This window comes from Medicago sativa, chromosome 2 (genome assembly GCF_051527215.1).
Source record: "Medicago sativa cultivar Bolivia chromosome 2, Bolivia_mono, whole genome shotgun sequence".
Taxonomy (NCBI): Eukaryota; Viridiplantae; Streptophyta; class Magnoliopsida; order Fabales; family Fabaceae; genus Medicago; species Medicago sativa.
In genome coordinates this window covers 66,255,179-66,278,938 of record NC_140750.1, presented here as the reverse complement: position 1 = coordinate 66,278,938, position 23,760 = coordinate 66,255,179, and the positions used below count along the sequence as shown (strand labels likewise).

Genomic DNA, 23,760 nt, shown 5'->3' with positions numbered 1-23,760 from the left:
TCAAAATTATGTTTACTATCAGATAAAAGAGATGCAAAGGAAGGAATATATGATTAATATATCACTTTTATTGTAAAAAGTGAATACACCTTCTGATGAATGAAGAAATCACCCCAAGACAAAAGAGGTGAAAACTGAATTAGCTCTACAAATGGTTTACAGACCCACGGATTGGCCAAGGGAAAAATCGAAAAAAGAAGTGCAGTTCCTGTAATTTTCATCTAATTTTTCTATATGCTACACGGCAGCCAGCCTTGTTCAACAAACCAATCATTGTTTTGCAAACATCCCTTGTGTTAAGGAGGAAAAATCGTACTCCTTTGCTGACTTGGAAGTGGTTGACGTCGCTGGAGTTGACTGAGGCTTATTCGCTCCCACTGTCATCATACCATTGACTGGACCAACTTGCCCTATACCATAGAAACTGCAACAAATGGAAATTTGTTTAACACAGACATCAAGATGGAAGGTTATAAACAGTATATGCAATAGATTAGATGTGGAAGGAAGTAAAAGATAGAATAGAACAGATAGTAACAACATATAAATTAATTGAATTGATAGTAGTGTAAGACATTTTCTGGTGGTTTGTGGATTAATGCACTGTTCCATAATCTGCTAAACTAGTGGGAAGCTGTTGAAACAAAATAGATTTGCATTCAAAATTAATTTCATATGAGCACATGTGCGTGTGTGTGGGAGCAGCAAAAATAGCATTTGACTCAAGTGAAATGAAAATGCAAGTCATTAAAAATCTAGATTAAAGGAGGATCTATTTTTGACAAACATAATGGTAGTAACAAAAACATATCCCCCAAAAGTAGTCTTGTGGTACGACAGTCTACAAGTAACTCCCATTTGTTTTGGCATGTGAAACTGAAGAATTAGCACCAATATCAGCCGAGGGTTACTCTGAATTCTATGGAGCAAATGACAATAGCAGGTAATATTGACAAATCCCAATAAGCTACCCAATGTGACATTAAGTCGGCTTTAAGAACACTAACTAGTGACATACCCAGATGGTGGATATTGAACAGAGTTTCCTGCCGGATATGCTGGTGTCATGTTCCTGGTCTGATCCAGAGAGGCAAGACATAAGTTAGTTGCTGGACTGGACACAAACAAAATCATTCAACAATACAAATTTCTCTTGCTTGAGTCATTTACCTGCATATGATTCTGCAACTCTCCCTGAACACCAATGGGCGCTACTCCAGATATCGGGAATCCAGTAGCCGGCCAATTTTGGACAGAAACATTGGGACTCGGCTGTTGCATGCTTGTAGGATACTTGAGATCCACACCGGTAGATTTAGCTGCAGCAGCCATCAGAAGAGACTGCTGCTGTGCTAGCATGGCAAGCTGTTGTTGATGCATTGAAAATGGAGATACAATATTGCTCTGCAGATATCCAATAAGAATAAAAGAATTTATATATTTAATAATTAAGACTAAGCATAGCAAGTTCATGTAAAAAGTAATTACACAATCTTTTACAAACCTATTGAAGCATTGATTCATACCTTCTCAAAGAGGCTCATTATATCATTTTTAACATCTTTCTGTGGTTTTACTGGAGTTAAACTTGGTGTCACAGAAAATGAATCTTTAAATAGATCCTCAATTCCAGGTGCAGACAGAGGAGTACTCTCAACTGCGTTTGGTGGGCCAGTCTTCTCGGCTGCTGACACCTCTGCAGCAGCTGAAACAAATATAGCAATAAAATTACAACCTTAGAGTCCGTTTACTTTAAGAAAACATTTTATGTTTCATTTTGTTTTTGCACTTTAACTACAAAATGCTGACACTGTTTTCAATTTGTTTCCTATTTTCAAAGATTTCTATAGGTAAAACTATAGTTCTTTTTTTTTCCTGCACAATATTCCGTACATTTGAAAATGAAAACAGAAAACGTATTCTCAAAGCAAACAGGCCCAAGTTCTTCACAACAAAATCAATAGTGACATCTTCAAATCTTCAAATCTTCCAAAACAAAATGTCGAGTAACATTTTTATTGTGCTTCCATAGAATTTATTTTTCCTTTTTCTTTTTTAAGGACATAAACATACACTGAAAGCCTGCCCAGTTAATATCATCAGCAGTAGCACCAGCTGCTTTGGAGCGATTTTCATTTGCGTCATCCATAGACAACATGTTGAAAAGGTCTGTAGCATAGTCTACTTTGGGAGGGGTACTTTGAGCTGTGTCGGTAGCCGGCTTTGAAGTTTCAGCTTGTTGTTGCGGGGCTACTGGTTCAACTTTCTCAGTGTGCTGAGGTTGGGTAGCAGGAGTTACCTGTTTACAAAATGAATATTTCATACACTATAAACTGTAATAATCTCCAAATTTAAAGTACAAAAAGGGAAGAAATTTCCTTGTTACAAAAACAAAATAAAATCTAGAATATCAATTACCTGCTCCGGTACCTTGCGAGGAGCTGGAACCCTACGTCTTGTAGCAGGAACTGCATTTGATGGTTGGATTTTCTTCCTTTCTTCAAAAGTATTCTCAGCAACAGTGGCATAACCATGTCCACTATTTTCTGCAGGCCTCTGCTGATGTGAAGGAGATTTATCTTCACGCAGTCCAGAAGGTGTTTTTGGATTCCCATCCCTTGAAACCCATCTCTTGTCTTCATACCTTTAAGTATATGCAATAATTGAAATCAGGTGCAGAAAGCAAGAGGCATACACTTCTAACTTCTAACAGTTTAAGTATGAAAAATTAGCAAGACTCAGAGTGTCATACATACTTTGCGCGAATGAAATTTTCAAGTCCAACTCTATCGTAATGTGGAGGTAATTCTGCTTCCCAGTAGCTATTTGCTTTCTCGTTTCCCATTGCTGAATAGAACCAAAACAAGAAATTCTAAAATAATGAGCTGATTATATAACTTATGTACATAAAAAAAGCTCAAATTAACCACAATAACAAGAACACGACCACTCAACTCACTTACATTGAATGAATGCAACTTGCTCTGGAAGCCAAGTGTCAAGAGTTGCAGAACGAACCTGAAAGTAAAGTAATTACATTAGTATACAATGAAGGAAAGACAAAAGTCATTGGAACTTAAAGGAACAGTCTTTAATCACTATAAAAACCAACATTTTGGACTTAGGAGCCATACTTCAGCAATTCCCACGTCAAATTAAGTCAGTACCGATACATGATTTTTTTAATTGAAAAGCAACAAAACCACATTGAAAAACTTTGCCGACAAAAAGTTATGGTGCAGCCAGCCTAGTACTCATCAGAGTTAAAGTGAACTGCATAAACACTGCCGGAGTCGGTGATTCGCAGTAAAAAAATAATAACAGTCTTACTAAAAGTTTACATGTGAATGTCCTGCAGCAGCACAGCTCAGCAATACACACACACACACACACAACAACAACAACAACAACACTGTTGTATTTTCCAACTAGGTGGGGTTTGCTAATAATATCCAAACGAAATATTAAAAAAATAGCTGATTTCCTGTTAAATAAGGAAAATGATACTCATTCAGAAACCATTTATTTCTTGTTTATATCAAGGGTTTTAAATATGAGTGATACAAAAATTGCAGTGCCTATCCAAATTATTAAGTGTAGAGAATCAACCCATTCAACTAGACACATTATTCCCCTAAAAAAAAAACTAGACACATTACAATAACAGAAATATATGCCGAGCACATAAACATCAGCATAATATATCCACAAAACATTATGTGTTATTGAATAAAGATAACTTCCACAAATCACCATATTATACAATTGCCCACTTGTGAAATTTTTACTATAGACATGAACATAACTATTTAGCATCAAAATTTTAAGGGAACCCAAGAGTCTCCACTACTGATATTTCACAATATGACAGACATTCCAGACCAAGGGCTAATGGAACATAGCATCACCTTTGATATATGTACCCCCAAACTTCGATGTATTCCTGAACACTGCATGCATATAAAGATGCCAAGATTTACACTTGCCCATCTCGGAGCTCTGCATAGTAAATTAGCATAGAATGTTTAGTTCACACTGTGAATAATAATAATAAATAATCCTGGAAATGAAAAACACAAAGGCTATCCACATTTCAAGAACCAATTTTGTATCTATTTGCTTGATTTATTGCTGACATGAGATCCGGATAGGACCCCTTCAGATCCAGACAAATACATACTTAGCTTTGCAGTCAGCACATTCCCGATTCTCTGGTAGTTTAAGAAGTCCTTCTAGTATCTACATATTTGAAGTAAAAGACAGAAAAGACGTAAGCCGAAGAGAAGGGAAACCGAAGATGTGGCAAATCCTAAAAACAAAATTGTTCAATAAATGAAAGAATTCAAATTATTGTAGTTCTTATGTTGAAAGGATTTAAGGATCTCAAATACATGTAACTCACAATCATGCATAAAAAATTAAGATATTTGTTACTGCAAGGTAAACCTGTTCGCAACCAATTAAACTGAATCCATCTTCATGTAGGGAAAACCAAATATGAATAACTTTTAAGATACAACTAAAGTTTTCTCCTTTTCCACTCAAAATATCAATAAAACATTAAAAAAATAAAAAAGACGATCCTCGCAATGTTTTTTCCTTTCTTGTCATCAACATATATGCCTCTGAAATCAATCCCTTCAGCCATAACGGAACAAGTCCTCCTTAATATCCCAAATTTACAATTACTCAAACAAACAACTAAATGGCCTTGGGAAAAACGGTTTAGAATTTTCTGGTGTTATGAGCATAAGCCTGGAGAGTCCATCCCAAATGACTAATCCATGACTTATAAACCTCACGAGTTAGGTGAGACCCTTGAAGGTGGACTCATAACATCTTGAAAATAAGGACATATAGCTTGAAGAATCCCAGAAGCTAAATAATCTTTCACCGAGCATCCAAATAACGCTGAAAAACCCCCAAAAAGGAAATATGGGAAACTAAGGGCATACTTAGTTCGCGAAAATATCTTGTATTTCTTGTTTTTCTTGCTAATTATAAAAATGCAACTAGTATATCTTTCCCATAGGATTTAATTTTACATACAACGACAACGATTTTTGCACATGCATCCAATCAAACCACTTCATGATGCACATTTTTACCCTATCAATGAATGCATTGCATAGAAATTAATTCAAATATACTCAAGTAGTTGTACGATTTAATTCATATACAGCATCCATATGAAGAATTTTTGCACTGTCGATCAAGCATAACTGGCAGACATAAGTGTGCAACCATGCATCACTAGAAAAGTATTGAAACCAAAATATCCTAATTGATTAATCCGAACAAAGTGAAACACCATAGATCAATCAACCTACCAACTAAGAATAAACTAACATTCGAATTAACATAAAATATAATAAAAACACACTTTAATATAATATAAACAAAAATCGAAATGATGATGATGGATTGAAATCAAACGAGTAAAGTAAAGATGAATGATCGATGCAATTATCGAAGAAGAATGAAAAGGGGAAATTGAGAAGAAACCTTCTTGTGTTTGGCGTTAAGCTCTTTGGTAACGTTGGCCTTTCCGTTCATGGTGATTGCTTCAGGAACGAATCGGAAAGGGAAGTTGCAGAAAACGAAAGCTTGAGAAAGGAAGAAGAAGAAGAAGATCCAAGGTCAAAATGGTCTTTTGACGTTCTTTCCCCTCTCGTCTCTTTATGGAAATAAATTTCTCGTCTTATTATATAGGAGGAACAAAATAGTGTTCGCAATTTCACAACGCACTTCTTGACTCTTCTTATTTGTCACCATTGTTTATTGGCCCACACGCTTTCATTCTACTATAGAGTCAACTAGATAAAAAAAAAAAAATGAGGTTAAATATGTTTTAATCTTTACAAAATTACAAGTTTAAGTTTAATCTCTAAAAAAAATTATTTATTTATAAAGACTATTTTGAAGGAATAATAGTATTCATTTTTTTAAAAAGTTTTTAAAATAAGAATTATTCCTACAAACTACAATATACTCCCTCCGTCCTAAAATATAAGCAAAAAAATATCATTTTCTTTGTATCAAAATATAAGCAAAAAACACCAACTTTTATGTTATTATTGTGTTTTTTCAAACAAATCATCTTTTCCAATATAAAATTAAATGCATGTTGCATTCAATTTATTTCTCTTTTTATTTTCTCCATAATTTTTAACCAATGAGAATTATTTTTACATCTTTCCATGAAACTTATTCCAAGGAGAACACAAAAAATTATACCTCAAATCACTAAGTATTGGTTTTCTTAATAAGTGTGAATTAGTGTTTTTTGCTTATAAAAAAAGACGGAGGGAGTAATGTTCAATACTCTCAAACACTCTCACATTATCATTCACCATATCTGGTGCCAAGAGGTACCCGCCACAAATATGTTGTTTAATGAAGTAGATGTGGAAGGTGGGGGTGATTGAGGAGAAGGATTTTATTTCAATGGGAGAGGGAAGTTGAAGGAAAAGGTGTTTGTGATTTGGTGTGCTTGTTTGTGGTCTATATGGAAGGCTCATAATAATTTGGTTTTTTTAATCAGGATGAAACTAACCATTGCATTATTGATTAGGTTAAGCTTCTATCTTAATGGTGGTTCAAGCACCATTCTAAAGGTTTTGTTATGACTTAAATCAATGGTGGGATCACCCAACAAAATGTCTCGGAAGCTTCTGCCCTTTTTTATGTGTTTTGTTGGTTAGGCTTTTTATCTCTGATTTTATTTTTTGCAATCTTTGATGGTACTTGTTGGATTACTTCTTTGTTTTTGGACCAAACATCATTTTGTATATCTATCCTTTGATTCAGACACTTGTTTTTTTTTTCTTCCCCAATACATTTGGCTTTTAGAAAGAAAAAAAAAACCAATATGAAATACTTGCGTGTGAAAAATTTGTTGTTATTGTTGAAAATAAATAAATCCCCTTAAAAACTAATTTGAATTTGAGCACTCCCCTTATACAAATTTAGTATGCAATGATCTCGTTGATTTAGTGGGCTATATACGGTGGTAAGGACCACGTACTTTAAGGGAGGTTATCTTAGACTTTGGTGCCATTACAGGGACATGTTTTCAAACTATATTGATTTTTTTTCTAAAACTTTGGGGTAAATTTGTCTTACAAGCACAACATTTACCATAACTTAGAGCACCCACATCCATGCCACTCTACATGGGTGGTATAAATGGGTCCCACGTAATACTTTATATTACTTCACACTTTCCAATTATTTAAACCACTCAACTACATTTTCTAAATATCTATACCACTCTTACAAAACTTACAATGGGTCCCATTAATCTTACAATATATTCCAAAACTTACAATGGGTCCCATTGATTTATAGTTTATATGATATTGTTTAATTGATTTATATCAAAAAAGTGTGTGAGAAAGAGAAAGACACGGTGGTAGAGTTTGGAACCGGTTGCCAAGAAAAGATACCAACTGTTGTGCAATTATCCATGCCTTCCTGACACAGTAGCAACACGTGGACTTTGATAGCCAAAAGACACCACCGATAATGGTGCTCTTAGCATGCCCACACTAGTCACAATGATTCCCCAAATTTTCTATCATATCCATCATGTTTTCCTTCTAAAATTGGACTTTACTAGCTTCACACTACATTAACTGTGTTGGACGTAATTTATTTGCATTTTGGACTTGCCCCATGGTCCATAATCTTCATTATGAGTTAAGATCCTCTCCATTTGGTATTCTCTCCATTTCATCCATTTGGAGAGATATAGACACAAAAAAATCTCGAAAAACTAAAAAGTAATTAATGATGGTGGGACCCACTTAATAGTGGGACCCACTATCTATTTTATGTGTCTATCTCTCTCCAAATTGCATACTTCATTTATTATACAAAATGGAGAGGATCTTTACCCATTATGTAAAGCTTAGACACACATAGCTCCAATCTAATAGTTTTGAACTTGAAAGTTAGTCGAGGTATCACCTAATAACTTTCAAAAGTGATTCCCTTTCTTCAAGCCATTGCGCTGAGGAATGAATTATGTCTCTCAATTATGAGTTTTTTTTAACTACTCCAAAGAGTGTTAAATACAATAATTTTGAGTTTTGAGCTACTAATCTTAGAAGTGTATAAAGTAAAAATAAAGAGATAAAAATGCGAAAAATAGCTAATTTGATTGATTATGTGTCGAATAAAATGTACAAGTTCAATATATATAGGCAAACAATAATCCTACTGGTCAAAATGATGTGACCTACAAAAATTAGTCTTGCTTGGCTATTTTCGCAGGCAGTGCATGAGTCTTTCCCCAATGAGGGGTACGTGGCACCCCACTTTTGAATTGCAGTCTTCCACTTCTCGGCATGTATCGTTGCACCTATCCACACACACAAAACTTTCCTAAAAACGTGGCTCATATCCACTTTCGGTTAGTGGCGCTGGAAACATGAGGCATGAGTTGATTGCCCAATTGTCCAGTTCCACCGAATTTTAACTAAGACAGATGTCTTTACGACTTTCGTACTTTTCAATAGACTCGAGAAAGATTTGACTAATTCGTATTTGCTTGTATCTATGCTTGTCTAACCCGTCATCGACAGCCTATCCCTAAATCGCTTGCCGATTTCAGTTACCATGTAATTTATTTTTAGGTATAAATGGTTGGAAAAAGCAAAAGGAAAAAGTAGGAGGGTTATTATTTATTGTGTGTACAGGCATGGACTATGGGATCATACATGACAGGCAAGTGTGGCACATAGATTATTATTTACTGTCATTGCTAAATCATGCTTTAAGGACCTTCTATATTTCTTTATCCTCAATGTCAACACCAACAAAAAGACTAAGCATTGAAGGATACCATAGATAAATGGCAGTCTGTTTTATTTTTAAAAGTATTCTTCATGAGCTATAGGCTTTTATTGTATTTGTGTAGTTTATCTATTGTAATTGATGTGTAATTTTGGTCTTCCAATAATTTTTGGTGCATGACCAAACTTCGGTAAGAGCCAAGAGCATATCTAAGACCATCCACAATAGAGCTCCCCTATTTGGGTGCTTAAGTGGAACACACATGTACACATCATTCATTTTATAAATTTTTAATGTCAATACCTAATAAGCACCCAATTCCTCCAACTCAGCACCACAACAAAATTTACTAATAGGTCCCACCAATAACTCTATTATTATATTTCTAAAACACTCATTTATTTCATTATAAAATATTAAATGAAATTCACACAAAAAAAAAATGAAGAGAGAGAGTACTTATATAAGCACTCTTCTCTATAAACACCATTAAATATCACTCCACAATGGGGGTGCCTATTTAGCTCGGTGCTAAATAGGTGAAGCACCGACCATCGTAGATGGTCGTCCACTTAATAAACAACTAAGATGTGATTATTAATTAAATTAAAGTAACTGAAGGGAGAAAATCTTGTGTGGACCAGGACCAAGAATTTTAGTTTGGTCACACATAAAGAGAGAAGAGAGAAGAGAGAGAAGAGAGAAGAGAGAGAAAATGGAGAAGAGAGAAGAGAAAAGAGAGAAGGAAAAAACTTGTGTGTGTGACCAAACCAAAATTTTTGGTCCTGGTCCACACAAGTGTTTCTCAACTGAAGGGACCTTAATTGTAACATTATTTGTTTGGCTGGGCCTCTTCTCTGGCTTATTTTATGCCCTTTATTCCATGTGCACATATATACATTCAATTCAGTTAGCCAGTCTTAATCATTATCTATATATGTGCTGTTGATTGCCTTCACTAGATGGCAAGAAAGAAACCAAATGTTTATTCGTTGCCAATCAAATGTATATAATTGATTGCTGTCATCTCTCACGCTAATCAATTAACTACAGCAGTTTAATCATAGCTTCATAGTCAAAAGTAAAAAGAATGAATGGAGGGAGTAATCAAAGAAAGTGCCCAAATAATGCAGCATCCATTTTTAACGACCTTTCTAATTTTTTTATTTTATAATATTCTTAATTATATTTAAATCAGTTTATTTAATCTCTTTGCAATAATAAATTACTAAAGATAAACCAACAAAACAATAATTAATGTTACATAAACGTGTAAATAAGAATGATTTTTTTAGTGAATGCAACAATTAAAAAAGACGGGAAATGTTCTCTACAAAAACACTTAATAGTTATTTTGCAGCAACCCTCCTCCTCTCATGCTGATTGTTAGCAAGAGTGTAACATTTTTTACTTTAGACAACAAAAATATAGATCAAGATTGTAAAACCGTTGCTAATAGGCAACAATTTTTTTAAGTGTTGCTAGATTTTTACATTTTGTCCATTCTCCTATGAATAATCGTTGCCTATTCGTTTTAGGCAACTGTTGTAAAAACAAAAAAAAAAATGATTCAAACAACTCTCGGTTTTTTTAGAGGCCCAGTCTATCCACCAAAGATCAAATGATAAATATGAGGAAATAATTTGTATCCCTAAAACAAATCAAATAACACGTACATAATTTTGTATAATAGTTTTCCACTTGTATTGTGAGTGTGATTTGTATGAAGATTAGGTGGAATGAAATTGAACATTATAGGTAGTACCTAAGTTCTTCCATAGCTAAAATATATATGTAGATGAACTGTAAATAAAAGTCAGAAGGTTAAAGTGAAGATTCCTAATTAACCAACTCCAAACCATTCTTTCAAGAAAACAAACATTTTAACTGAGCTTAAAGAAGTTGGGTGTATAGAAAATATGTGTTGTAGTCGGAAACTCTAAAAAAGTTAAGTGTATAAATCAGACGATATATTAAAAGTGTTTTGACTTCGTTTTGAAAAGATCCTGGATTTTTTTTTATTGAAGTCCAAACCATATATAGAACATCTACACCACACTGGGCCTAAATGATGTGTATATTAACACCATATGGCGTGACTAAAAAAAAGCAAACCTCCACTTGAGCTCCCTAGCTGACCTAGGAAGATGATGGAGGGTAGAGTCTTGTTAATCCAGCTCATTCATTCATGCCGATCTGTTGCATGCTTAAAGTTTATTTCATACATGACAATTCTATATTTCAATGTGCTTTAAGCAAAACTAAGCCAGTGGCGTATTTATGAAAAGCTAATAAAGTTCAATAAATTATTCTATCCACAAAAATAAGAAGAGAAAGTCGGTTCCAACATGATTGATACCAAGTTATTTGTAGTCACACGGTAAGTTAAACTAGAGAAATACCCAATGTAATTTGGCCTTGGATTAGTGCTTCGTGTATCCAAAGCCTTACATCCATAGTTTTAAAACTCAGCACAGTCATCGAATCGGCAGAGGCACTGAGTCACTGAGTCGATGGTCGAACCATCGGGTCATTGGTTGAACTGCATGACAGAATCGGATTAAATCGGATGACTCGGTTAGATGACCCGGTGTTTAGATTAAATTTGTATAGGTATTTAATCAGATTAAATCGGATTGAACCGGTGACTCGATTACTCCAAAAACTAAAATAATAACATATATAAAATAAAAATAAATATCCAACAAACATAATTTCATATAGGGGTGTTCGCGGTGCGGTTTGGTTTGGTTTGGTTTTGAGCATAAAAGTCATCCTAACCGCAATATAAAAAAGCATGCGGTTCGGTTTGGTTCGGTTGGCTTTTAAAAAGCAATCCGAACCAAACCAATCCAAACAGATGTGGTTTGGTTTGGTTCGGTTGATGCGGTTTTACGCAAGACAAAAAATATTATTAATGTCATGTTTTAGTACACTAATTACCAACTTGTAGCATAATATTTCATTCATAATAACAAACACAATGAAAAACATTGCATTCCATTCATAATGGCCATGCATAATGTTGATGTTTAGAGAGGGGAAGACGGGGAAGATGAAGAGAGGGAAATGCTTCACCTATTTTGAAAGCATTTTTGTAAAGGATGAAAGGAAAATTCACATGAATAGAGGGAAATGCTTCACCTATTTTGTGCAAAGCTTGACCACACAATTCATCAAGCTTCCATATATATTTCGAAATTCACATGAAAATGGTAAGCAAGTTTCCCCCCTCATCCAACTGGTTTTCATGTATTTAATCACAAAAGATGAAGAATGTGAAAGAAAAGCCACGTCTTAAGCTAACCAAGTGAAGGCGTATCATAAAACACGGTTTGATCTGTCCTAACAATTAAGGGTAAACTGAAGCATAAATAAAAGGAACAAATTTTCATGCAAGACTTAAAATGCTTATGTAAGACTTATTATAAACATCAGTAAGTACACCAAACCAGTGCATGCTACTAATACTACAAAATACTCAAAATCAATTGTCTTAGAATAACACACATCTAAACTATGTCTAGAGAGAAGCTTCCCCTCCCATCCAAACCTCAAGATCATTAAACAAGAACAGGCTAACATATCATGAAGCAAGCATCAAGCAAGATGGAAAGCTCTTCTCCTGCATATGCTCCTACTTAGAACTCTGTCTCGGCTTTCGCCTTTCGGGGCTTCCTCTTCAACCTCCTCACACGCTTCTTCCACTGATACATAACATCATTGAGTTAGACCACATGTAAAGAATATAAAAAAAAAGTAAAAAACTCAAAACAACAACCACAGTAGGAAAAATACAGTAACACCATTTGCCAAGCATGATACTGTGAGTCAGTGTCGAGGCAATGTTCATGGCTTTTACCACAAGTAGTCCACAACTGCACTAAAAATGGCTATCAGTAAGGTTATATTTTTCTGCACTAGCTTCCATACTGTTAGCCCCACTTAAAAACCACAAACAATACTAACTCAAACAGAAATGCAGCATCATTAATTTTATCTTCTCAACAGCACTGCATACAATCAGGCCCTTTGGGCCTGTGACAACATGATGTTCTATAAGTACAAGACATAAGGTTGAGTCAAACCATAGTATTATTCAAGAATGTTTCAACATGATTACATTAATAATTCTATATGTTATTGAAAGATTAAACCTAACTTCATTCCTTAAGAAATTACATAATTCAATCAGCATCGTAATGGCACACTTCACCATAACATGTACAGCGGGAAATAAGAATAACACCTAATGCTGGTAGCTTAACAGTTGATGGTTGATGGGTTTAACGGAAATTAACATTAGTTATATATGGCAGGTCATCCAGTCACATATAATTCTTAATCTGAACAAACCAATTTTAAATTCATTTGTCCTTTATTCCATATCAAGGCATCTAAAATTGAAGTACAAGATCAATTGTTGAAAGTTGAAACTAAAATCAAAACATCTGCAATTGGGCGTGTCAAATTGTCATATTTTTAAATGATTCACTTTTAAATTTTAATCATTTTTGTATTCTAAAATAATGAGTTGCAATCTGTCATTAAAACTAAAAAAAAACATATCAAATCGATGCAGGAATAAATTTATAGTAAAAAAAGTATATCTAATCCTAAAAATTCATCAAATTGACTAAAACCAACGACGACGACAAATCAAAACAATTACGCTTGTACCATTTATCAACGAAAAACCATTCTCTGTATAAACTCATATGCCTCATCGAGGAGACCAACATGGCTATAGATATAAGACCACACATGAATAATGTAACAAGATGATCCCTTCTCAATTTAATCGAATATTTGGACTCCTTCGTCTACTAGCCTTGAATGGCTACAAGCAGATAAAACACAAATAAAAGTAACATAGTCAGGCTTGACCCTTGATAGTAGCATCTTCTCGAAGAGAAAAAATGCTTCTTTTCCATTCTCGTGCATCCCATTTGGCATACATGTAGCTATTGTTCTTGTCAAGTCCCAAATTATCAAATGCCTGAAGATATAGCAATGTATCTCCTTTCCCATTCTCAAGCTTCCTGAAAGAAAACAAGCTGGCAAGAGACTACTAATTGTTATTTCATTGGGTTTAAATCCCATATTTTGCATCTTTCTAAGCATCTCCATTGCCTCCTTTATTTGCCTGTTCTCCACGCGTCCACCAATAACAACGTTCCATGTAGCTTCATCTGCTTTGACTCCATCTCTGCTCACCTGAGAAAACAAGGAAACACCGTGCTCATATCCTTTGTTTGTAAAGTATACCATTAAAACTCCAGTCCAGGACACAACATCTCGATGAGACATCAAATCAAATACTGCTTGAGCTTCTCTTACACAGACATTTTGCACACAAATCACTACAAACAAACACATTTTCTACCATCCCACGTCTCACCACAAATCCATGAATTATTTTACCTGATTTCAAATCTTTCAAATTCGAGCACGTGGGCAATCTGCTAGCTATACTCATTGGATTTGGTTTCACCTGATTCCATCCTATTTCATGAAAAATATTCAGACCCTGCAAGGGAAATCCACCATTAACATAGCACAAAGACAGTGAGTTCCAAGTAACCACATCTCTAACAACCAAATCATCAAAAACATATCTTGCACCCTCAACACATTTACATTTACCACAAGCATGAATCAATGCATTGCCAATGAAAACATCAGACAATACCCCACACTGAGTCGCATCATCATGAACTTCCTTAACTCTGAAGGCAACACCAGAAGCAGCACAAGCCTTAGCAACAACCAAGAACACAGGCCTGATGGGTTTGATCCCACATGTCCGCAAGAAAGTATAGATCTTAATAGCCTCATTTGGAAGAGCATGAGTGGTTAAAGATGAAATAAGAATTGAAGTAGTGGTGGGGTCTGGTTGAGGAATATTATCAAACAGTTGGCGAGCATGCTTGAAATCTCTCACGTTCAATATTCCTTCTATTTTCTCCTTTACCGCGTTTTAATCGAAATCCCTTATATGATTTAATTGCAAAGCTAAACACAGGATGTGCTCAGTTGTCAAAAACTATAATACAAAATAAAACAACACCAAGAAAATCTGCAATGAAATTTTCAACAAAATCTACTGGTTCACTTCTCTAACACAAAATAATTAGCTAAATTCTGCAAAACTACACTCCTACGATGAGATAGCACTCTCTAAGTGGGATTTAAAGTGAATATCTTCTCTATTTCAAATGACACATGCAAAATCACTCTCCTACAATAGAGAAGATATTCACTTCAAATCCCACTTACATGTGCATTTGCTATTTTCTTCTTCTTTGTCTCCAGAAAGCAAGTAGCAAATTTACTCTTTTTTCTTTTTTGTTACAAGAGACAAATTTAAGAGTCCCTCAAAACAAAAAAGAGACAATTTTTTTTATCAGGAGGAGGAGAAATTCATATCGTCAAAGTGTCAGATGAAATGCCAAAATATTTAAATTAAATATATTTTAGATTTTTTTGTTGAACAAACTTAACATCTCTCAAAAAAATAACAAACTTAACCCATTTTTTTTAAGAACTTAACCACTTATTTTGTGAATAGTATCAAAAGATGCTCGGTACATCTCATTTAAAATGACTTATTTTGAAAATTTATATTATTCATATAATATATTTTGATCATACTTTCTATTAATATAAATAAGGGAAATGTTAACGTGTGCCCTCAAGGCATAAGTTTAGAAGCTAAATGTAGAAATTTAATTTTGGAAATCGTGCATTCAATGTCTTCAAAGTTTAAAAACTTATTTTTTCAATACAAACTTTATGTTTTAATTCCTTTTTTAGATTTTTAACTTCCCTTAGGGCACAAGTTAACATGACCATATAAATAATTATATATCATTTTTTTAAAGGGAAATGTTAACTTGTGTCTTTAAGGCACAAGTTAAGAAACCAAATGTAGAAAAAATATATTGGAATGCGTGTATTAAATTTAATCTTTAATGTTTTAATGAGTTGAATGCACAAAGTTTAAGAGAATATTTTTTTTTTTAGGATTTCTTAACATATGCCCTAAGGACACAAGTTAACACTACCCTTTTTTTAATAGATTATTAAAAATATTTAAGATCAAAATTTTACATTCCCATGCGTGAGCGTGACAAAGTCAATTGTGTCAAATACATGATAACGATAGGGTATATACCTATTTTTTGAATGATAGTTTTAGGTTATAATGGGAATTTTTTTAGATAAACCAAAGAAGATAATGTAGATTGAAGGGTCCTTAAAACCAACGTGGCAAATGTTCGTTGGATTTGGAAAGAACAACATGTGAAGGAAAATCGAAAGAGTTAACGAATTCAACTTCTAAGTTGATACCTCAAAGATGATATTTGACACAACTACAATAATAACATCATCATCATCTACAATGTTCCATTCGACATGTCTAAACCTTTTCTAACTCCATTAGTACACTAAGATTTTACTTCACCCATATACAATATTCCCCATGTCCACTCTTGTACAATTCTCTATCAAATTTTCACACTTGAAACCCAATGATAACATATACAAGACACAACCCACCTTTTCTTTCTCCAATTTAGACCCAAAGTTTAGTTCTTTTCATCTGGGTGGTTTCAAGTTGAGAGCATGCAGGGAGAGGTGCTCTTTTTTGGGAGGCGCAGTATTTAAAAATGGGTGTATGTGGGAAGAAAAGGGGTGCAAGAGGGAAAAGAGAGTGGTTTTAGTAAAGAATAATAAAGGATTTGGATTCAATAATGGTGGAGGTGGTGGAAGAGATGATGGTAGCACTGCTAGGATTTTGGGAAATCTTGCTCTGGCTGCTGGGTTGACTTATCTCTCAATGACTGGACAACTTGGCTGGATAATTGATGCTATTGTTTCCATTTGGGTACTCTCTCTCTCTCTCTTGGTTTCCTAGGCTAGTGCTTACTAATTAAGCATTCAATGTATTTATTGTTAAACCATTATAAATACAAGGTGTGTGATCTCATTATAGACGCACATAATTTACTCAGAATTTACAGAGATTACTGAATTTTACATGCACCCTGATGTTGCCCCATTAAAATAAATTTAACCATAGATAAGCCTTTACTTATTCACTTTAAAGACTAGTATTTTTCTTAAATTATGTTTTCCCGGAATTAGCCTCTTGTAAATGCTTTACAAATGCAAGGTAAGACGCGTCTATGATAGGGTCATATGATGGTATGAGACACAACCTGAAAAAGACATTCCTTGCCTTACAAGTCAGTTTTGTACGGGTGAATAAGGCTCAACCTAAATTTTAAGAGGTAGCAACCAGCAACCTTACTGCTGTGTTAACGTTCATCCTCTTGCTATCATCTTGCAACAAGATAGATTAATAGCAGATAAACAGAAAAAGCAATTATGAGCCAATCAAATAGGTTTACCTTTTTAAACTCCTTGTAGAATCTCCCCCTATCCTGATTGCAACATTCTTCTAATTGAACTCTGTTATGAATCCAAATTTCACATAACCTATCTAAAGAAGCAAGAAACAAGACAGACATGACTGTGTCAACTGAATAAAGATTAAGCGAAGGATAGTTTTCTATGCTTGTTCATGCAATTAGCTTACTATATATAAATTCTACATTATTAGGCTATTTGTGGTCAAACATGTTAACTGTTCATATAGAAAATTGTGTGATGTAAATTCTTCCTGTTCAATGTAAATAATTTTTCGAAGATCTAGCTTTTTGTCCCTTAGTTGATAATGTCTTCTAGTAAATGATGTATTCCTCCAAAACTTATACATGTAAATTCAGCGTCTAACTTTTCTCTTCTTGTTTTTCTTTATTCCCACACAGATCTTTGCGGTGTTAGTACCGATAGTAGGTCTTGGTGCTTTCCTCTGGTGGGCAGGTCGAGATATAATGAAAGGCACTGTGAGGCTTCTTCATTACTTACTCTGAAAAACTTCTTGTGTAACAGCCCGATTTTCGCTAGTTTTATTTTATTATTTATTTATGTGTGTTATATGTGCTCTTATGTGATTATTTGCCTCTGTGTGTATTTTTGGTTGGGAATCGTAGAATTCGGTGTTAGAAGGGTATTTTAGTCATTTTGGACTTAGGGGCATTTTGGTCATTTTGAGGGCAGTGGCAATTTTGTAATTTTGCAGAAAGTTATTTTTTTTAGTGTTTAGTGGAAGTTATTATTTTACCAAGTTACTAGAGAGGGTGTAGTAATTATTTTAATTACCGTTAAGTGACCGATAGTGTTATATTTTACCGGTAGGTGAGTAGTAACATTTTTAAGGTTGAATTAGAAATGGGTTAGGCCCATTAAGGTTTGTGAGATAAGCCCATTAAGTGAGCCTTTATAAACTAATGTTAGTGAGAAGAGATAGGGTTACAACATTTTCATTTCATTTTTCATTTGAGAAGATAAGAGATAGAGGCTAGAGAGAAGAACAAGTGCAAGGGTTAGAGGCAAGAGGGATTCATCATCTAGGAGCTAAATTGAAGCTTGGGTTAGAGAATCTTGGTGCTAGAGGTAAGAGGGTTAGATTTCAACCATAATTCACATCTTTTTCTCTTTACCCATTTTTGTGAAATTGTTGAATTGAACCTAATTGCTTTCAAATTCGTGTTCATGTTTTGATGCAATGTTTGAGTATGTAATTTGAATGTTAATTGAGTTGTTGATGATGAAATTACATGCTTAAGTTGTGGTTATATGTATACTTTGCATTTTTGCCCAAAAATGGTGATATGAGATGTTGTTGTGATGAATTGTTGGTGAATTCATGATGTTTAGCTGCTGTTGTTGTTGATAGATGTTGTTGTTGATGATTAAAACATTGAGTAATCATAATTGGAGAGTTTGATATGACTTTGTGTTGTTTTGTTTGAAGTTTGATGAGAAATGGGTCAAATGATGATTTTTGTTGTAAGGATGTTTTGATGCAAGTTTTACATGATTTTGAGTGTCTTTTCATGATGTTGTTGTTGATGATTAAAACATTGAGTAATCATAATTGGAGAGTTTGATATGACTTTGTGTTGTTTTGTTTGAAGTTTGATGAGAAATGGGTCAAATGATGATTTTTGTTGTAAGGATGTTTTGATGCAAGTTTTACATGATTTTGAGTGTCTTTTCATGTTTAGAAATGTTTAAACAAACTTTGGGATCAAATTTGAGCTTTGGGAAGTCAAAATTGGGGTTTTGGGGTGAAAAAGTGAGTTTTTCTCGTAACAGGACTGTCCCAACTCGCCACAGCGAGTGGGAGGCGAGTTGGAGGCGAGCAGGAGGTGCTTTTGGTGAGCTTACTCGCCTCGCGAGTAGATTTACTCGCCACGGCGAGCTGCACAGTGACAGCATCCCCTGTTTCACGTTCTTGCATCTTTTTCGCTCGTTTCTGTTTTGAATTGGCTTTCGGTGTAAACATGAAAGTTGTAGATAATTTTGTTAGCTTTCCAATGGCTTTGGTTTGACTTGAAAATGATTCTTGGTTTTTGAGTTATGAGGCAAATACTCCAAGGTGGTCTTGGTGAAATTTTACGAAAAATCCGCATAACTATTTCTAAGTCGACCCAAACCTTATGGATTGTTTCCATACTTTCAAACTTATATTTTATGAGTTCAATTAAGGTGTTTAGTAGTATTTAAACTATGATGTGAGGATTTAACTTGTTTTACTTAGAAAATGGAAAATTTCTTGAAAAGTGTTTCGGTGAGACGAACTTTGTGATTTTTATGAATTCATCGTATTTGGCCGATGAAATGTTTATGTAATCTCTACTGCACATATGTGTGACTTGAGAGGATACATGGCATAGGCAATTGAACTCGTTTACTTGGTTTTGACTTAGGTGCTCAATTATTTTCAATATTGTGATTTTTGAGACGAACTAGATTGAAAATGATCATTGAGGGCCAATTGCTTATGAACCCTCTATGATTAGATTGATATGATTATGAGATGATGTATGAATGGTTGTTAGGTGATTAATATGATGTTTGTGATCATATGTTGTAATTGTTCTTTTATTTGGAATGTAAGGAACTATGTGGAGATATGAACTATATGATATAGTTGAATGATGATTATAGCCGTTGACTTATAGCCGTTGATTATAGCAGTTGAATTGTTGTGAACATATGCATTGTGGATTGAGTCATATGTTCATGCATCATATGTCGTTTCGGATGTTATATCCATATTGCCGTTGACTGGATACTTGTATCCATATTGCCGTTGATTATAGCCGTTGATAATGATGTTTTTGTTACATCATAAGGTGACGACCTTGGAGGAGTTTGGTACCACATGCATCTAGAAGAGTCTAGAACATTGCATGCATTTGATTAGTTGATGAGTTGTGACATAATTGAATATGTGGCTTGATGAATTTGTGGATTGGTGAAATTTGGTGAATGTTGTGATTGTGTGGATTGGTGTATATGTACATTGGTGGATTTGTTGATGGTTGTGAATAATTAAATTATGCTCTAATTGCACGTCTTATTTGTTTGTGCTTATACACTTGGTGAATCTATTTGATGATAATTAATTTGATAATAATGATGAAGTGAGAGTTGTATATGTATATGCATATGATGTGGTGATTTCCTTGATGATGATGAGTACTTGCTTTTAATTCTGAAATGATGAACTGTAGTTGTTGCGTTAAGTATGCTAAGTGAAGAATGAGGTGAGTAATCCTTTCATTGATTGTTATTGATAATGATGAGCTTGTGTCGATGTCTTGATTAGAGATTGAATATGTCTGTTATGCTGTGATAGCTTGAAATGTAAGTGATGGGGGATAATAATGATCATGTGATGCTAGTGTTCTAGGAGGGAGGGTTATGTATATGTGATACGTGTATGATACACTTGTTGATATGAACTTGGAATGATGATATGGAATGGTTTGAATGGTATGAGAATCATGAATACTGTGAATACATGTGTGATTCGTTATTTTGTATTCTTGAATATATCTTTCATTTCCAATGTTCTTGTTTAAATCTTTTACGGATTATGATGATGTAATGCTAACCCTCAGTGGTCTGTGGTGGACCGCCTACCTCTCTGTATGGATGGGTAGACGGCGTGCAGGATGCTTAGTTGTTGCTTGTTGATGCCGAGGAGTGGAGTTCCTCTTTTTCATGCAAGTGTCTAGATTAGGGCTCTGATCTAGGATAGTCTTTGCATGATGTTTATTTGACTTGGTATTTCGGAGTTGTTGAGATATTCTGTTATTTGAGATTTGGAGATACATTTGTATTTAGTTTGGAGATCCAGAGATGTTTATGAATTATATGTTGTTCCGCTGCTATGTTGTGTAACATGATCTTTATGCATGTATGAATTGTGGTTTATTCGGAGACGTAGCATCTATTTCTAGAATATTTCTGATGTATTCGCGCGTTTTACCGCTTAATAGAAATAGGGTGTTACATCTTGCACTTTCAACTTTTACACTTTTTAAACGATGGATTATTTTTCTTGTGGTTTATTTATTTAATTAGACATTGTTGTGTCTGTGTTTTATATGCAGTGTCCAAACTGTGGAAATGATTTTCAGGTTTTCAAGTAAGATGTGTTTTATTTACATTCTAATAAGCTACTTATAGATGATTTATTTCGAAGTAGTTCGAACTAGCCATCGTTATTTTATACGTATAATTATTTGATACAGATCCACTTTAAATGAAGAATTGCAGTTGTGCCCATTTTGCGGTCAACCTTTTTCTGGTAAGCTGTGGTTAGAAAATTATTCACTGTGTTTTATCATCCATCAGTGTTTCGTTTAAAAAAAAAATCAAAATATGCAAATTTCTTACTGTTGAAGAACTTTTATTTTGATATCAGTTGATGGTAATGAGTTTGTCAAGGAACCTGTGAATTTTTCAAACCAATCTACAACATTTGGACAAGCATTCGACAATTTCTCGCGTTCTAAAAATGGTAACCTTCACAAGTTATTAGTACATTTTGTTTAAATTAAATTTCTCCCTTATCTCTTTATTCTTTATTATCCCTTATCTTTGTTGATGGTGCTGTGTTTCCGTGTTTCGTTTATGGCAGACAAGGATTCTGGTAGAGCAATTGATGTTGAAGCCGAAATAAAAGACGCAGATTGAGTCTTCACAGAATATATACCATGTTAGTAAGTATAATTAACTAGTTTTTTTTTTTTTTGGCAATATGTAATTGTGTATGGTTTATCCAATACTTTCACTGAATTGCAATTTTCGTAGTAATGTTTAGCAATTACTTTAAGATACAAAATGACAGATTTTTCCTATGCAAACATAATATTGAAGAGGAATATAATATGAAAACAGTTATTTTCAATTTTTTCTTGAACAAATACTTGAAAACAAGGAATATAATATTTTCTCAAACGAAACAGACATGAAATCTTAGGATTCTAGTTCTGAAGCCTGTGCTTTTCTTAATAGCGACATTGTGATTTTAATCTATCATCTCACTACTCTTGTAGACTCTCCAATGCTCTCGCTTATATAGCTCACTCCTAATGGCTTAATTTCCAAGTAATGTGAACCAAGTGAAACTATTTTCCTACGAAATCAGTTATGAAGAATCTGGAACTGGAATGTGGTTGGAATATGAGTGCATTTTAGAGATTAGTACTAAAAATTAATTTGATATTCTGCTAGTAACCTGTATAATTAACCTAACCATTTGGATCCTAGTCAATGTTGAGTATGTCCTTAGTATTCAGCAAATATATTGTTGGTGTTGTTTCTTGCTCTAGTAACTGTTTCTCTCTTTTGCCACTAAATAGTTTTATTGAGATTTGTATTTCATTTTTCAGGGTGACTATGCTGAAATAAATTCTCGTTCAGTTAAACAGGCCGTGGCTTGCATTTTCCGGTGCTTAAGACGCAACGAGTGAAGCACGTTCTAGAGAGAAGAGTGTAGCGAGCAGATTAATGTATTCTAGTGAGGATAGGAATATAGTGAGCAGAGTAGCATTACAATTGTAATATAAGTTTTGATAGTGATGTTTCTCTTTCTCATACCACACCTTTATTATCTTGGTTTACCAAAACGTATCTTCAATCTTCTTTTCTTGTTACAAAAAACAATACTTGTGGGAATTTAGCTTGTGTCCGTTAGGATAAGCCAGCCTCAACTGTTCTTAAATCTTGACCAACAACTCATACGTATGACAAACACATAACTGTTGGGTCACAAAGGGAGCCGTAGACATTGAGATCATTGTAGAATAGCTCGAACTATAAAATAAACTGGCATATGGTAACCCAAGAGGTGAGAAGAAAAATGGTAGAGGAGAAGAATTGGTGTATTGACATACCTTATTTGCATATGCTCATTGGTCGAGTAGTTTAGGATTGGTAGATGGCAATGACTTTGGCTTAAAGATGGTAGATACAGTTTTGTGCATGTTGAGGACACACACTTAGACACATTCCTGCCACCTTTAGAAATTTTATCCATTGAAGATTTAGATCTTCAAAATGCAAGAATTGGTTCGGCATTGTTGATTGGTGAAGCCGCATGTGTTGGCTGCGTGGTAACAACGGTGGTGCCATTGTTTGGAGGTGAAATATCTGAAGAACCCGTCCTTGCCATCAATGAAATCTTAGATATTGTCGTCAGTCTTGTTCTGAACTAGATTTTCTCAGAAAGTCAAAGCCCTTGACCATGGCCTTGCAATCTTACACTCCTTTTGGTCTGTGTCTTCCATGATTATTTGTGCAAGCAATTACGACCGTGACAACTGTGTGTGCTTCTGTTTTAGATGTTGCTTGCATTGTAATCTTTCCATGATTCAAGCAGCTTCTTGAAGAGCATCCTAGGTACAAATTAACATGCCTAGGAGCGACATTTTTAACTTTAGACAACTTGGGGTACTCCATGAATTGAACATTGGGGTCTTTATCTTACAAATTGCTACTTTTTGGCATCTTCAATGGTGTACTTTTGAG

At 34.4% G+C, this 23,760-nt stretch overlaps 2 protein-coding genes, 1 long non-coding RNA gene and 1 pseudogene across 7 annotated transcripts; 2 read left to right on the top strand and 2 right to left on the bottom strand.

Moving 5' to 3' along the window:
- Positions 1-5,681, bottom strand: AGD5 (ARF-GAP domain 5). 2 transcript variants are annotated; one of them, XM_085745878.1, is made up of 11 exons: positions 5,506-5,681; positions 4,181-4,239; positions 3,909-3,999; positions 2,964-3,018; positions 2,757-2,847; positions 2,419-2,644; positions 2,074-2,299; positions 1,527-1,705; positions 1,171-1,404; positions 1,019-1,077; positions 1-424 (listed from the first exon to the last, which is right to left on the bottom strand). In XM_085745878.1, exons 1-11 carry the CDS (start codon positions 5,554-5,556, stop codon positions 271-273), a joined length of 1,425 nt encoding a protein of 474 aa, XP_085602004.1. In that variant the 5' UTR covers positions 5,557-5,681; the 3' UTR covers positions 1-270. The 2 variants fall into 2 exon arrangements, with proteins under 2 accessions (XP_085602004.1, XP_085602005.1); XM_085745879.1 differs by lacking the exon at positions 4,181-4,239.
- Positions 5,682-12,187: 6,506 nt separating this feature from the next.
- On the bottom strand, positions 12,188-14,779 carry LOC146949853 (pentatricopeptide repeat-containing protein At1g11290, chloroplastic-like; annotated as a pseudogene). The gene is made up of 2 exons (XR_015027392.1): positions 12,598-14,779; positions 12,188-12,506 (listed from the first exon to the last, which is right to left on the bottom strand). The product of XR_015027392.1 is annotated as a pentatricopeptide repeat-containing protein At1g11290, chloroplastic-like (transcript).
- Positions 14,780-16,169: 1,390 nt separating this feature from the next.
- Positions 16,170-23,555, top strand: LOC146949851 (uncharacterized). 3 transcript variants are annotated; one of them, XM_085745876.1, is made up of 7 exons: positions 16,170-16,690; positions 17,637-17,714; positions 21,339-21,373; positions 21,480-21,535; positions 21,653-21,748; positions 21,869-21,946; positions 22,623-23,555. In XM_085745876.1, the coding sequence occupies exons 1-6, from the start codon at positions 16,286-16,288 to the stop codon at positions 21,922-21,924; spliced, it is 726 nt and encodes a 241-aa protein (XP_085602002.1). In that variant the 5' UTR covers positions 16,170-16,285; the 3' UTR covers positions 21,925-21,946; positions 22,623-23,555. The 3 variants fall into 3 exon arrangements, with proteins under 3 accessions (XP_085602002.1, XP_085602001.1, XP_085602003.1); XM_085745875.1 differs by having other exon boundaries at positions 21,869-21,950; XM_085745877.1 differs by lacking the exon at positions 22,623-23,555 and adding an exon at positions 22,287-22,535 and having other exon boundaries at positions 21,869-21,950.
- Positions 18,196-21,116, top strand: LOC146949852 (uncharacterized). The gene is made up of 2 exons (XR_015027396.1): positions 18,196-18,324; positions 20,886-21,116. It is a non-coding gene; the product is annotated as an uncharacterized LOC146949852 (long non-coding RNA).
- Positions 23,556-23,760: the final 205 nt, after the last annotated feature.